General features: G+C 34.8%; 1 protein-coding gene across 1 annotated transcript; it reads left to right on the forward strand.

The window, feature by feature from the left end:
• The first annotated feature begins 13,099 nt into the window (after window positions 1-13,099).
• LOC114736353 (uncharacterized) lies at window positions 13,100-14,696 on the forward strand. Its single transcript, XM_028924140.1, has 2 exons — window positions 13,100-14,065; window positions 14,349-14,696. The coding sequence occupies exon 1, from the start codon at window positions 13,269-13,271 to the stop codon at window positions 14,040-14,042; it is 774 nt and encodes a 257-aa protein (XP_028779973.1). The 5' UTR covers window positions 13,100-13,268; the 3' UTR covers window positions 14,043-14,065; window positions 14,349-14,696.
• The last annotated feature ends 340 nt before the right edge of the window (window positions 14,697-15,036 follow it).

Consider the following 15,036-nt stretch of genomic DNA (forward strand, 5'->3'; position numbering starts at 1 on the left):
TAATTCTAGCGGTTATGGTGTTACATTTCTAGCGGTTTTAACCGCAACAAATAACATTTGTAGCGTTTAACGAAACCGCTAGAAAAACAGGTGTTAGAAAAAATTTCTAGCTAGCGGTTCTCAACCGCTACACATCATGGTCAAAACGATAGAACATTTCTAGCGGTTAGTAACCGCTAGAAATTATCTGAAGGAGACACATTCCTAGCGGTTACAAAACCGCTAGAAATTTTTTCCCGGGGGAACGTTTCTAGCGGTTTTATAACCGCTAGAAACGTTTCCCCGGAAAAAATTTCTAGCGGTTTTGTAACCGCTAGAAACCTGCTAAACGGGAATTAAATAATTCGGTAGCGCGCGAAAATACTAGCGGTTATAGAACCGCTAGAAATGTTTTGGAAATTACATTTTCACACCAATTGAATTTTTAGAATGGCGGGAAACTTTTCTAGCGGTTCTTAACCGCTAGAAAGTTTGGCGCGAAATTTAAATTTCACGAAATATTTCTAGCGGTTCTGAACCGCTAGAAATGTTTACCGTGCCAGAAAAAAAAATTTATGGTTTTTCATATTATAATTTTAAAAACCATTAAATAAATTATTTTGAAGAATTTTTGTTAATTTGTATAATTAGTATATGTTACATTTTATATATTCAATTTTGTAATAAAAAATATGTAATTAAATTATGAATGTGTTAAAGAAGTGAATTTAATCTAACAAGATATTAAATTAATATTTAATAAGATAGTTGAATTGAAGATGATATATTTTGGAATATTGAACCTATAGTATTAAGTTGATGAGTATTTGAATCAGTTGAGGAGGGCATGACAAATGTGGAGAAGAAAATCTGAAAGGAAAGGAGAAATAAATATGTTAGTAAATTTTAAATAAAAACAAATAAAAGATACAATGAATTATAAAATAAAATTCACTTACCATAGAGTAAAGAGAAAAAAATCACAATATGAGATAGTAAGAAAAAAGAGAGAATTATGAAGAAGAATAGGAGAGGAAGAAAAAGAGATGGTAAATGAATGTAGAGAGAGATATGGTATTTATAGAGATCAGCGACACATTTGTAGCGGTGTTTTTGTAGCGTTTTATAACATTTTGTAGCTGTTATTCATTTTCTCTAGCGTATATAAAAGCGCTAGTAATTAGTAGCGGTTACATATAGCGGTTATTAACCGCTAGAAATTTAGTATTTTTTATTTTTAAAATCTGAACGAATTTTAATTTACAGGTATGTTTTTGTAGCGGTTCATAACCGCTACAAAAATTTTTTCACGAAATTGTAATTTTGCGGTTATTAACCGCTACAAATTACAATTTCACACGAAATTGTAATTTGTAGCGGTTAATAACCGCTATAAATTACAATTTCGTAAAAACTTTGTAGCGGTTATGAACCGCTACAAATGAAATTTTTTTATTTTTAAAAAAATTTTACGAATTTTAATTTATACATATGTATTTATGGACGAAAAATTGTTAAATAATTTATTTTGGATGCTGCTACTCTCCATCATCATCCGGCCTGAAAGGACATATTTTAAAAAAATTTGTTAAATTATGTTGTATTTGGAAAAAATTATAGTAATTAGTAGTTAATTATTTAAATAATTTAAGAAAAGACGTGTACCTGATAAGTGGCAAATTATCATCTCCTTGAGGAAAGAAGTCTTCAAAATTCGAGGGTTGGAAGGGTTCACTGTCGTAAATAATGTCACCATCACCCATATCGTAAAGATCCGTGGCTTGAGGTGAACGACATATTCAGTCTTTATGTTTCTCGTCCTCGACATAGTAAATTTGGTGTGCCTCAGAAGCAAGGATATATGGCTCTCATCTTCAGATGCCCCCGTATGAATAAGTCTTGAGAAATTGACTGAGGTGATGCCCAAATGGTCAGTAGCGAGTCCCCGTGAAGTTGTCGTATTTGCCCAGGAGCATTTGAACAGTGTCACGGTGAAAAGCTGGTAAGTCAACTCAATAATGTCAATTAGCTTTCCATAGTAAGTGACGCCTCCAAAGCGCATATCGCCATCACTACTGCTAGCATAACATCTCGTTCCGAATGTCCCGCAAACTCCAGAGTTTTGTGTGAGCAATCCCTGATCACGTGCAACCGTACAGAACTTGAAGCCGTTGACATTGTACGCGGTAAACCTCCGTGCATGGTCTAACGGACCGAGAGAAAGAGCTCTGAATTCATCTGTGTATGGGCTGTTGTCATTACGTATTCGACGTGTAAACCAACTGGGAAACTCTTTGTGGACTCTTTTATCAATGTCAGCAGAACGCGCACGGCCCCGTAGCTGACGCCTGAGATAACTCCTAAACTCACTATAGTAAAGTGTAATTTGTTAGAAGAGTCATAAGAAACAAATATAAAGTGTAAAAGCTAGTGAGCTTATATGATATATATACTTACTGCATGAAGGGTTCAACTTGGCTGCAATTTATCAAAACGTGTCTGTGTGCCTGGAGTTTCTCTGTAGGAGTGAGTCTGAAGAATTCATATCCTCCAACTGGTTTCCCAACAGGAGGAAATAAAGTTGACGTGGAAGGACCGGGAGGAGAATCATCTACGCGACGCGGGCGGTTAAAAGATGTCTCCATGTCATCAAAGTACCTCGAACAGAAAGTTAGGACCTCATCTCCGGAATAACCTTCTGCTATTGACCCCTCAGGCCATGCCTTATTCCTAACATATGATTTTAATTTTCCCAAGTACCTGTAAGTAAAATTGCATTAATAATTACGAGTAAATGAAAGAACAATGTGAAATTTAAAGAGGCGGGAATAAAAGATAATCTAGTACCTCTCTATAGGGTACATCCATCGATAGTGAACTGGGCCAGCAACCTTTGCTTCTCGAACAAGGTGGACAGTCAAGTGAACCATAACAGTAAAGAATGATGGAGGAAATATCATCTCCAAGTGACAAAGTGTAAGAATAATTTTATTTTGCAGCTGATCAAGCTCTTCCGCTACCAAGACCTTCGCACACAACTTCTTGAAAAATGAACATAATTCTACATCTACCAAAACCACCGATACATCAGAAGGAAGTGTGTTTTTCAAGGCCAATGGAAGTAACTGTTGCATAAGAACATGAGAGTCATGACTTTTCAACCCAGTAACCTTTCGAGCCTGCAGATCGATACACCTTGAGATGTTGCTAGAATATCCATCTGGTACTTTTATGTTCTTCAACGTCGAGAGGAAGATATCCTTGTTCTGCTTTGTCAAGGTGAATTTAGCTGGCTGAAACTTGTCGTTTTCATCAGGCCAAGCCTCTTCACGAATTCCCCAGGCCCGTAAATCTTTTCTAGCTGCGAGATGGTCTTTGGACTTTCCAGCTTCATTGAGCAACGTATATAGCACATTATCGCACACATTTTTTTCAATGTGCATAACATCCAAACTGTGTCGTAGCAAATTAGATTCCCAATAAGGAAGAGTGAAAAATATGCTTCTCTTCCGCCATTGCATAGGTTGCGTATCAGATGTCCCACGAGATCGTCGTCCCAATCGTTCGGGATCCACACTCTTACCAAACTCGATATGAACATCTTCTAACTGCCGCAAAATATCCATACCAGACAAAGTAACAGGAGGATCTCTCTTCTCCTGTTTCCCATCGAAGCGAATCCGTTGCAATCTAAGTCTGTGCTTGGAATCAAGGAACCGTCGATGTCCTATGAAGCACCACTTGCGACTGTGTGGAAGGCGACATGGCACAGAATCAAAATTGCACTCAGGACAGGCCAACCCAGTATGCACATTCCAGCCAGACAAAGTTCCCAAACCGGGAAAATCACTTATTGTCCACATCAAGGCTGCACGGAGATTGAATAGTTGCTTGTCATGTGAGTCATATGCCTCAACACCATTCGTCCATAGGTCGAGCAATTCGTGTATCAACGGTTGCAGGTATACGTCAATATCATTTCCTGGTGCTTTCTTGCCAGGAATGATCATGGAAAGCAAAAAGGAGCTCTGCTTCATGCACATCCAAGGTGGTAGATTGTATGGAATTAACACCACCGGCCAGATACTGTAACTTGTGCTCATGTTTCCGAAGGGATTAAACCATCGGTTGCCAATGCAAGACGTACATTTCTAGGATCATTGGCAAAGTCTGGAAATTTCGCATCAAACGCTTTCCACGCCTCCGAGTCTCGTGGGTGCCTTAACCTACCATCTAGGTTTTCCTCAGTCGCGTGCCACCTCATGTGCTGAGCCATTTTTGATGACATATACATTCTTTGCAACCGTGGTTTCAAAGGAAAGTATCTAAGAAAATAATATATTAAAAATTTAAAATACCGAATATTTTTAGAGACGGAACAAGTAACACGCTGTAATAATTTGTACCTGAGAATTTTGGCCGGTTCTTCTTCTTTTGCTTCTTGCCCTTTCGTACCGACTTATAGCGTGACGTCTTGCATCTCGTACAAATCTCTTTGTTGGCATCATCTCCCCAGTATAGCATACAGTCGTTTGGGCATGCATCTATCTTCTTATAGTTCAAGCCAAGCTTGTTAATAATCTTTTTTGCTTCGTAAAAAGACGGAGGGAATTCAGCTTGGGGGAAAGCATCTCCCAGTAACTCCAGCAACATAGACATCGCCTTGTCAGTCATACCGCACAAGCATTTGATGTGATACAGCCTCACCAAGAATGACAACTTCGAATACTTTGTACACCCAGAATAAAGAGGCTTGTCAGCTTCGGTCATGAGGTCAAAAAATTCCCGAGCAGTTTCGTTTCTTAGAAACTCCGGTTGAGGTCCCTACTTCATCTTCGTTGGGATTCGAGCTTTCGTGAACACCAAAAGCATCACGCACAGCATCATTCACGGCATCGGCCTCATCCACTCGAACTCCCATCCGTGAAACTACTGGCACTGACTCAGCACCCATATCTAGCGTTCCCCATGTAGTTGCCAAAATACGTACTCTCGCGGAAAAGGCTTAAAGATTAAATGTTCCCTAACAATATCTTTGGGATGCCACTTTTTGAAATTACATTTAGGACAGGGACACTGAATCTTACCATTTACGGCAGCATTGGCGAAAGCAAAATCCAAGAAATAGTTTAGACCAGCCAAGTATTGCGGAGTCGACGACCGGTGCAAGTTGATCCACGACCTATCCATGACTAATAATGCTCAAATTTCGTGAAAATATGCCCAGAGCTCAAAGAGAAGTTAAAATGAAATTCAGTTGAAGTGCTTCAGCTTATAAAGGAGGGAGGAGGAACGGTCATTTTTTGTAGCGGTTACAAAACCGCTACAAATTGTAGCGGTTTTAACGGACGGAAAATTCAATTCCAGCGGTTATTAACCGCTAGAAATTCTAAATATCGGTTACAAACCGATAGAAATTTCTAGCGGTTTAACGGGACATCTGTTTTGAATTTCTAGCGGTTTTATAACCGCTAGAAAATTCGGTCAATTTGAGAATTTTCTAGCGGTTCACGAGAACCGCTAGAAAAATTCGGTCAAATTCTACAATTTCTAGCGGTTCACCAGAACCGCTAGAAAATTCTACAGTTTTAAAAAATATTTATTAAATTAATAAATGATTATAGAATTATTTCGAGTAATTAATATGTTTAACGTGTTTAATAATTGTAATGTTGATGTTGTAATAAATAAATAAATATTTCAATATTAATTAGTACTTGACATAAATAAAATTATAGAAATAAATCAATAAAGGAAACAAATAAATATAAAATTTAGATAAATATCTAAATAATATATAAAACCGTAAAATTAGATTCTAATAAAATCCGATACAATGAAAGCAAATCATGGGTGGGGGGCAGAAGCAGCATCATCGGGATCATCCTCTGCTGAATCCTCCGGCTGACGGTGGCAGGCCGCTCAACCTGCTGGGACTGGACTGCGGATGGCGGGTAGGGGCGGGACTGGTGGCATGTGTAGGTCGGGGATGTCAGGAACCGAGATGTTTGGAGCTATACTGACCACCACATGACGCAGAGCCGTAGCAGCCTGCCAAGAGCTGGTCAAGCTGCGTCTGGAGCTGACGATCACGCTGGGAACTGACCTCTCGGCACGATCCTGACTCCTGCCTCGACTCTTGTCGAGCTCCTCTCGCAATTCCTCCTGAATGAGGAGGAACCCGGCAGCTCGCTAAGTCGACTCGTAGTTCCGAGGCTGGAGCCTACTGCATATCACCTCGCGATCCAGATGATGAGGATGCGAGGCTATCGCTGTTGAGCGAAGTGCAGATCTAGAGGCTCCCAGCAGTATATGAAGGGCCAGCGCCACTTGAGCGGGGCACCTAGTCGGTGTAGGTCCAAGTCCAAGCCCGCTAACTCGACCAGGGTGCTGCGGCCGGCCAAGACTACCTTCAAAAATCGACCTGAGTCATCCGTGCCTACCAAAATTAATATAAAGAAGTTAATTATAATATAATGATATCTACACTGTGATATTATATTAATATTTAATTTATTACTTACCGCTATCTCCTCAACCTCATCCGACGCACGCCCGTCTCGGGGTCTATACACCATCGGCCACATCTCGCCATAAGTGGGCGTGTATCCCCGCTCCTGCTGCGTCTTTTCTATCTGTAAATGAAATCAAAGAAATAATTAGTTACAAATTAAATACATCTACATATTTAATAAATTTATTTCAAGTACTCACAATCTCGTCATAAGTGATCGCAAAGCTCCTGGATCCAGCCCTATGACGTATCGTCTGATGCCTGACGCTCCTAGCATTTCTCCTAGAAAGAGCCTGAAGCAAATGTAAAAAAATTAAATTAAATGAGTCAAGTCGGATAAAAATAAAGAAATTATAATTAATACAATATTATCATACCATCTGGTCAGCCGTCATCCTAAAATAGACGTAAGTGGACCAGTCTTGGTCCGGGACTCCACCAGGTACATCTGCCAGTATCTCCTGGAGGGGCCTCGTCCCGTCACCTTTCTTCTCCCTCCACAGGTCGGCCCTCCTGTTCTTCCATGCCATCCCCAGCCTCTTGATCGTGTCAGCCCTCAACTCCTCCCCCAGAATAATTTACTCTATGATTAAAATAATAAATTAACTAAATAACAAATTATAAACAAATAATTAAGCAATTTCAATAATTAAAAACAAATAATTAGTTTTTAACTAATTTAACAATATTATAAATAAAATATAAATTAATCAAAGTTTAATAATAATTAAACAATTAAGTAATTTAAATAAAAAAATATTTTTACTCAACTAAATTTAAAATTATTATAAGTAATAAATTAATGAAATCAATAACAAATTATTTTCATTTAACTACTTTTAAATAATTTAAATTAAAAATATATATTCATTTAACTACTTTTAAAAATATTATAAATAACAAACAAATTAAATAAATAAAAAATTATAATCAAACAATTAAATTATTTGAAAACAAATATATAATCATTTATTTAAATTAAAAAAAATTATAAATAACAATTTTATATTACCTTCATTATTTCCCAGCCTTGCTGCTTCTTGTCTGAGGTGATCTTCTTCCAGTCCTGCACGTAGATGGGGAACAGCGTCCACTGCTGACCAAGGAGGCGCACGTACTTGTTGTACAACTGGCCACCTTTCTTCGTCGGTTGGCCCAACTCATTGAGCGGCACAACCACTCGTCCGCCCGTCATCATAGACAGCTCTCTGGCTGTCAGCCTCCGATAGGACCTGTTCCCCTCAGTGTCTACAAAATTTAATTAAGAAATAAATTATATATCAATAAATTAATATAATTTCTATATAAATTAAATACTGATCAAAACTTTAAAAAGTTAAAATAAATACTTACCGACAAATTCCACCTCATAACCAGCCTGACGTCTCGGAGCAGGACGCTGTGCAGCCTGGGGATACTCATTCCCCTGATCCTGCTCCTCCTCCTCCTCCTCCTCCTCGTCAGCAGCATCAGCATGGGGTTGCTCATCCCCAGTAAAATGAGCCTCCTCAGTCCGCTCAATACCATCCTGCTCCATAAAACTGAGGATATCCTCCTCGCTCAGATCGTAGTCATGAATGCTGGGAAATGGCTCATCAGCATCATGATGAACCTCACTGGGTCCAGCTCTCTCAGGATCAACTGGGTCTTTCCCATGTCGACGAGGCATCCTAATAACAACAAATAGTAATTATTTATAAATGAAATAAAAAAAAATAATTTATAAGCTATAACATAATAAAATTAATAAAATAAAACATAAAATAAAAATTATTTATCAATAAATTACTATTTTTACCTGAAAATAAGGATCTGCAACTGAATCAGAACTCAAATATGTTTGTGAAGAAAATTCAGCAGAGCTTCGCTTCCAGAACGATTGAAGAAGTGAGAGTGTGGGGGGGGTATATATAGACCGAGACTTTCTAGCGGTTAGGCACAAAACCGCTAGAAATTTCTAGCGGTTTTGTGCCTAACCGCTAGAAATTCCCAACGGTCATATGACCGTTGGGAATTTCTAGCGGTTCACGGCCGAACCGCTAGATATCTCTAGCGGTTCGGCCGTGAACCGCTAGAAATTTCTAAACTCCTCGGGGAATGAAAAAAATTTCTAGCGCTTCATGCATCAACCGCTAGAATTTTTCAGTGTCTAGCGGTTTATTAGCCTGAACCGCTAGAAAGTAAACGCTACAAATTTGGCGCCAAGTTCCCGCCAAAGCCCGGGGAGTTTTCTAGCTCTAATTTTCTAGCGGTTAGGGGGTAACCGCTAGAAATGTGCGTTTAATGGTCAAACCGTCTGTATTTTGCAGCGGTTTTTGTAGGAACCGCTAGAAATATCTGAAATTTCTAGCGGTTTTATTTAACCGCTAGAAAGGTTCCGCTGCTACTTCTACAATTTCTTGTAGTGTATAATTGTTACTTCCACAACCATAATAACAGTAATTAATGCGTCCCCTACCACGGCCACGACCATGACCACATCTACGCACATGATAATTATTACACACAGTCACATTCGTTTCAAGGAATGAAGCTGATCCAATGGGATGAATCTCATGATTTTTCATCAATAGCTTATTATTTTATTTAGCCACAAGAAGACATGGGATTAATTCCTTTTCACAATACTAATGTTGTAGGAGCACATTTGAAACATGAAAAGTTAAAAAGGTTTTTTTTTTTAATAAGTCCTCTTCTGTTATTTTCTCACCATATAATTTCAATTGAGAACTTATTTAGAAAACTACTGAATTATATTTGGTTATAGTTTTAAAATCTTAGAGCCTGAAATGCATCCATTTATAACGAGCTTTAGGCAAAATTGTCATTTTTTGATGATCATATCTTTCTTTTAAATTATTCCACAATTCTAATGGATCTTTCACCATTACATATTTAGCTTTCAACCCTTTATGCAAATGGTGGCATAAGAAAATCATGGCCTTAACCTTTTCTTGGCTAGTTGCTTTATTTCCAGGTAAAATAGTATTTCCTAGGCCTTTGACATCTAGGTAGATTTTAGCATCTAAGATCCAAGATAAATAATTTTTTTGTGATATCAAGAGTTGTAAACTCGAGTTTGGTAAGATTGACCGTGGATTAAACTAAAATGATAATGACAAAGATAAGAATTACAATAAAATTGATGAATACTGAACCATAATAAATAAAATATTAGGATTCAAAAGTCACTTATAAATAAATTATTCCTTCAAAATTATAAACAAAAATAAATAAATAAATAAATAAAGCATGAAGAATAACAAATAGACATATATGTGGATGGAAGAGATAAACAACACAAATAATTAGTCACAATAACTAATATAGGGACAATGTATATGATATATATAGAAGGAAGGGGGAAAAAGCAATAATATAAATAAATATATAAATATTGCAATAAACTAACTAATATGCATTTATCATATATAAATACTAACAATTTCAATTAAAAACAAAGATAATGTTACAGTGAAATAAATTAAATAAATACAAATTTATAATATAAATAATAAGTAAACCTATACTCACATATAATACTATTAGGCAATTATTATAAACAAATTATATAAACAACATAAATAAATAACATAAATAAATATAAACAAATATAATGAGGGAAAAGAAAATATAAATAGTATAAATTATATACATATATATATATATATGAGAATTAGTAAAAAAAACAATATAAAACAACATAGATACCAAGTAGAGATGATACATAAATTATATCAATTAAAAAAACATAAATAACATAATATAAAACACAAAGGGAGAAAAATAAAATAACATAATATAACATAAATAAAAGATAAAAAATGTAATGTAATGAAAAACTTAAAATGTATATAGAATAACATTATATAATATAAAACATGATAAGTAAGAAAGTATATAATACAAAATTAATATGTAACAAATGTATAGAAGATTAAGATTATATATGATGATGATTGAATAAGGAGATAATTGGATAACGAGAATACATTATCTTACGAAATATCAAATTTTCATAGTAAGGTTGTGCTGATAAGATGTTATAAGTCAGGAAGAAATAAGGAAACTAGAGAGTAACAAGGAAAACAGGAGATATAAAAGACAATGATTTTTTTCTCATTCGCTTTGTTTCATAGTACAAATGTCGTATGCATGACCTTTATTTATAAGCTCTCAAATATTGAAGTTCTCTACTAGGGTTATAAAGGAATAAAGAATATCATAATGGTATTAACAATAAGAAACTCCTCCCTAGTCATTTATTGAGGAGATTATGTAGTTTATAACACTTGAAGGTAAGAAATCCTATGGGAATTCTAAAAGTTAGGAGTTATGGGTATCCACTCATGCAATATTCATAGTAAGAAGCATGTAAATTGTATTTTCATCCTAACTCCAATCCAAAGTTCATATATAAATTGCTAAAGCAATATAAATAGAGTAAATTACATCAACGACCCTTCTATTTTATCTCAATTATAGAAACCTTCCCTCTATTTTAAAAACATATATAAACCTCCCTTACAATTAAAATAGATGTTACACTAACCTCGTTTCTATATTTAATATTCAATTTTCATCCACTCAAATAGCTAGTTGGCCGTTGAGTTTGACTTAAAATTTGTTTTAATCAAAATGTCACTTTTTAACTTAATAATTATTTAGACATTTATTTTTTAAAAATGTTTTTATAAAATCAAAAATAATTCTAATACATATATTTTTAAAATTTCTAATATGTTATAAAATTTATTAATTTTGATATATATCAAAAAAATTTATAATTTTAATATTTTATCATATTCATTAGAAATTATTTACTTTGATTTCTTTTAAATTGTAAGAATAGTCTTTGTTTATTGTATAAGTTTAAAAAATTTTATAAATTATTTAAATTTATAATTCAAAATTTTTGAGCACATCTTTGTTACAAAAATTTATAAACATGTTTAGTCAAAGTATATATATTTATTGAAAAAATTAGTTAAGTTTTTATATGTTTGCCTTAAATGAATGAAATTTATCTAACCGTAAAAATATAACTTAGGAATTTATTAGAATGAAGAGCAAAATAATAAGTAAAATTTATTTTAATATAAATTTCAGTTAAAAATAATGTTTTTAGAATCTTTTTAGATATTCCTAAATGTGTTAACTTATTAGATTAAACTATATATTTTTAAAATACAAGAGATATCTGTGTAATTGATACAAATTAAAAGGATAGTTAGAGTATTTTACTCATATAAATAAGCCTTCTATAGTTAATTTATAGACTAACTTAGTACAATACCTTATATACTTTAATAATAAAATTCCTAAAAAGAAAAGTATAATTTTTTTAAAATAATGATATTATATAAATCAATCAATCAACATATCGTTGGCGAAAAATCAATCAATCAATATAAAATTTAAATGAAGCCACGTGATTCATAATTCAACAATAACTAATTGATTTTTTTTAAGTTTTATTTAAATTCATTCTTAATAGATTTCACAATTCATATAATAATTTCATAATAATGCTTTTTTCCCCAAAATGTTGGATTTTGGATAAGCATGGATAGTTTTTTTCAACTCAAATTAAGTTAGTGATGGATACAAACTATTTACCCAAAGCAAGTTGTTAAAAGTTCAAATCTCAGTGTTTGTATAGCAATTTAATTGTGAATAGGTTTTTTTTTCCCCCTGTAATTCATGTATTCATTATCCTTTTATGAAGAGTTCAAACTCACAACTCCACATATAAAAAAAGGTGAAAAAAAAATATTTGGTGTCATTGACTATATAAGACCCAATTGTAAAAAGTTTACTCTTACACTTAATAGTTGGATTAATTTTTTTTTTAAAAGGCATGGTTAGGTTTTCTTCTTGGACTAAAATAAAGCATTGGTATAATTTAAAATTTTATAAAATAAATTGTGAGAAATATAAGATTTTTTAGTAAAATAGATTTTGTGAAAAAAAATTGTTAGACAATGTTTTCCTAACTAATATCAAAATCATGGTTTTCTTATATAACCAAAAAAATTTGGTCAAAAAAAATATAACGAAAAAAAAGAAAGATCGTGAAAAGTGTTTGGGAACCTTATATGAAAAGTATAATTTTAGTGAAAAATATTAATTAATAAAAGATTTTGAGTATTTGAGTTGTTTTTCCCCCTAAAACTACAGTTCTCTCTCCATGGTTTTTGCTAATTTTTGAAAACGCGAGGACGTTGTTAGTTATTAACCTAATCCCGTCATAATCCTGTCTCTCCTCGCACGTTGCTTCATCTCTTTCTGTACTTCTCCAACAAGCCAGCTTAAATCAACAGCAAACACATCACTCAGTGGTGGGTTAAGGCTAACTCCCAAGGTCTCCATCATCTTCCTTCATTTTCCTGCAACCCCATCGGCCATTTTCATTCTCACACCTTTCCGCGTCCTCCTCCTCTTTGGACCACTTAAAGTTGCAGGCTTGTTCTTGATTGATTTTCAAGTGTCAGACTCACCAAGAGAAAGAAAGACAGAGAACTCAATTCCTTCTCTCTCTGTTTTTTTTTTTTTAACTTTCTGAAATGCAATTCCTCTCTTTTACGTTATTCCTATTTCCTGACTTCTCTCTGACGTCCCTTTTATTCTAGCCTACCTTTTGCTACCCTGTTTCAAGCCATTCTATTCAACAGTACAATCAATCCATCCTCTGCTTTTTTTCTGTACTGTTTTTTCTCTTCAAATCTGGGTGTGGGTCTGTGTGGTTCCTAGTTTTTCCCAAAGATTGATCGAAATGGCAGTCGAACTTTGCTCTGAGAATTGTGGGGCTTCTACAATGAGTCCGAGAATTTCGTTCTCGCATGATTTCTCTCAATCAGATGTTATCCCAGTTGAGCAAACCCCTTTTAGATCAAACTCCTCTGGTTTGAACTCCAGCTTTGATTTTGATGTTTGTGTTCGTGAGAGCTTGGAGCAAGAGTCATCTTCAGCGGATGAGCTCTTCTCTGATGGCAAAATGATTCCCACTGAGATCAAGAAGAAGAAGAAGAAGAAAGACCAATCACCACTTCATCAAACCGTCCCACCCACTGAAACTGTTCGTGAAAATGCCTCAACCAGGAAAACAATCAGGAACGAAAGCCTCAGAGAGCTCAAGCAGCAGCAACCTGTAGTGAATACTGATGAAGTTGATGAGAAGCAGAGTTCTAATTCTAATAATACTAACAAGTCGTTCTGGGGATTCAAAAGAAGTAGCAGTTGTGGCAGTGGTGGCTATGGAAGAAGCTTATGTCCTTTGCCACTTTTATCAAGAAGCAATTCGACTGGTTCTGCTCCTACCCCAAGTGCTAAGAGGATGCCACTTTCAAAGGAAGGTCCCAACATGAAGCAAAATCCTCACAAGCATACTCCCACAAGGCCTTATCAAAAGCCTCCACTGAAGAAAATCCATGGATCTTATGTCCATAATGGCGTTAGAGTCAACCCTGTTATCAATGTTCCTTCTGCAAATTTATTCGGCTTGGGTTCAATCTTCTCCAGCAACAAGGATAAGTCCAAGAAGAAGTGATCCACAGAAAGTTTCCATAAGGGGTATGTTTAAATTGAGGAGAATGATTCAATTTTAACATTTCCTTTAACTGTTATTCTCCTCAGTCTAAACATATCCAGATAAGTATATATCTAAATAAGAACAATTTGATTCCTCTTTCCTGTCTCTCAAGTCTTCTTGAGCGAAAAAAACTAGCCTGAATCTGCAAATTAACAATGTTGCTTGTACTTTCGGTGTGGATTTGAGTTTGACTATGATGTTGTTAGGAAAATTAGGTAGAGGTAAAGTTTTAGAGAGGTAAAGAAAAAGGTATGAAATTTGCAGGATCAAGAAGACAGAGAGAGAGAGGGGGGGAGGGAGATGAAAGAAGCGCAGGAATGATATAATGCAGGCACATGGTTTGGGGCACAAAAAGACAGGTAATGGTAGCTTTCATGGCTGTCCCTTGCTTGTTTGTTTGTTGTTGTACCTTTGTTATTTGGTCAGACAATGTGTAAATACATTGATTTTGGTTCAGGTTTTTTTTTTTCCCCCCCTTTTTATTATTTGCTTGTTCTTGTTCTTCTTCTCTTCTCATGCCTGCTGATGCTGCAGTCTCTGAAACATGAGACTGATAGAGAAGAAAGAAGCTTCTTTTGTGCAATTTTATGATGAAAGAGATTGGTTTGTTCATGTTCATCTTCTGCATTTGATCGGTGGCGTTTGTCCTTTATTGATCGATTCTATAATATATTCTCTTCTGTGAGATATCTATCTTCTTGTTAGCCGGGAATGTAACTCTGGCCATATTAGAAATAAGTTGTAACCTTTTTTCATATTTTCAAAAAAAAAAATCATATGTTAATGATTTTTTTTTTTAATTTACAATATAATTTCTATTTTTTTTAGGTACACATTTTGTTAATGAAATGATTGACTACAGAAAAATTATGTGTACATATGTAAAGTTTTGAGAGAATTTATAGCAAAGCCTTTTTTCCTCAAAAAAAAGAGAAACAAGAAGCTTCAAATT

This window comes from Neltuma alba, unplaced genomic scaffold (assembly GCF_004799145.2).
Source record: "Neltuma alba isolate B1F8T4 unplaced genomic scaffold, ASM479914v2 tig00013329_pilon, whole genome shotgun sequence".
Lineage (NCBI taxonomy): Eukaryota > Viridiplantae > Streptophyta > Magnoliopsida > Fabales > Fabaceae > Neltuma > Neltuma alba.

What these genes read in the sequence shown, in the direction of transcription:
- LOC114736353 (XM_028924140.1), top strand. Translation starts at nt 13,269, where the DNA reads ATGGCAGTCGAACTTTGCTCTGAGAATTGTGGGGCTTCTACAATGAGT.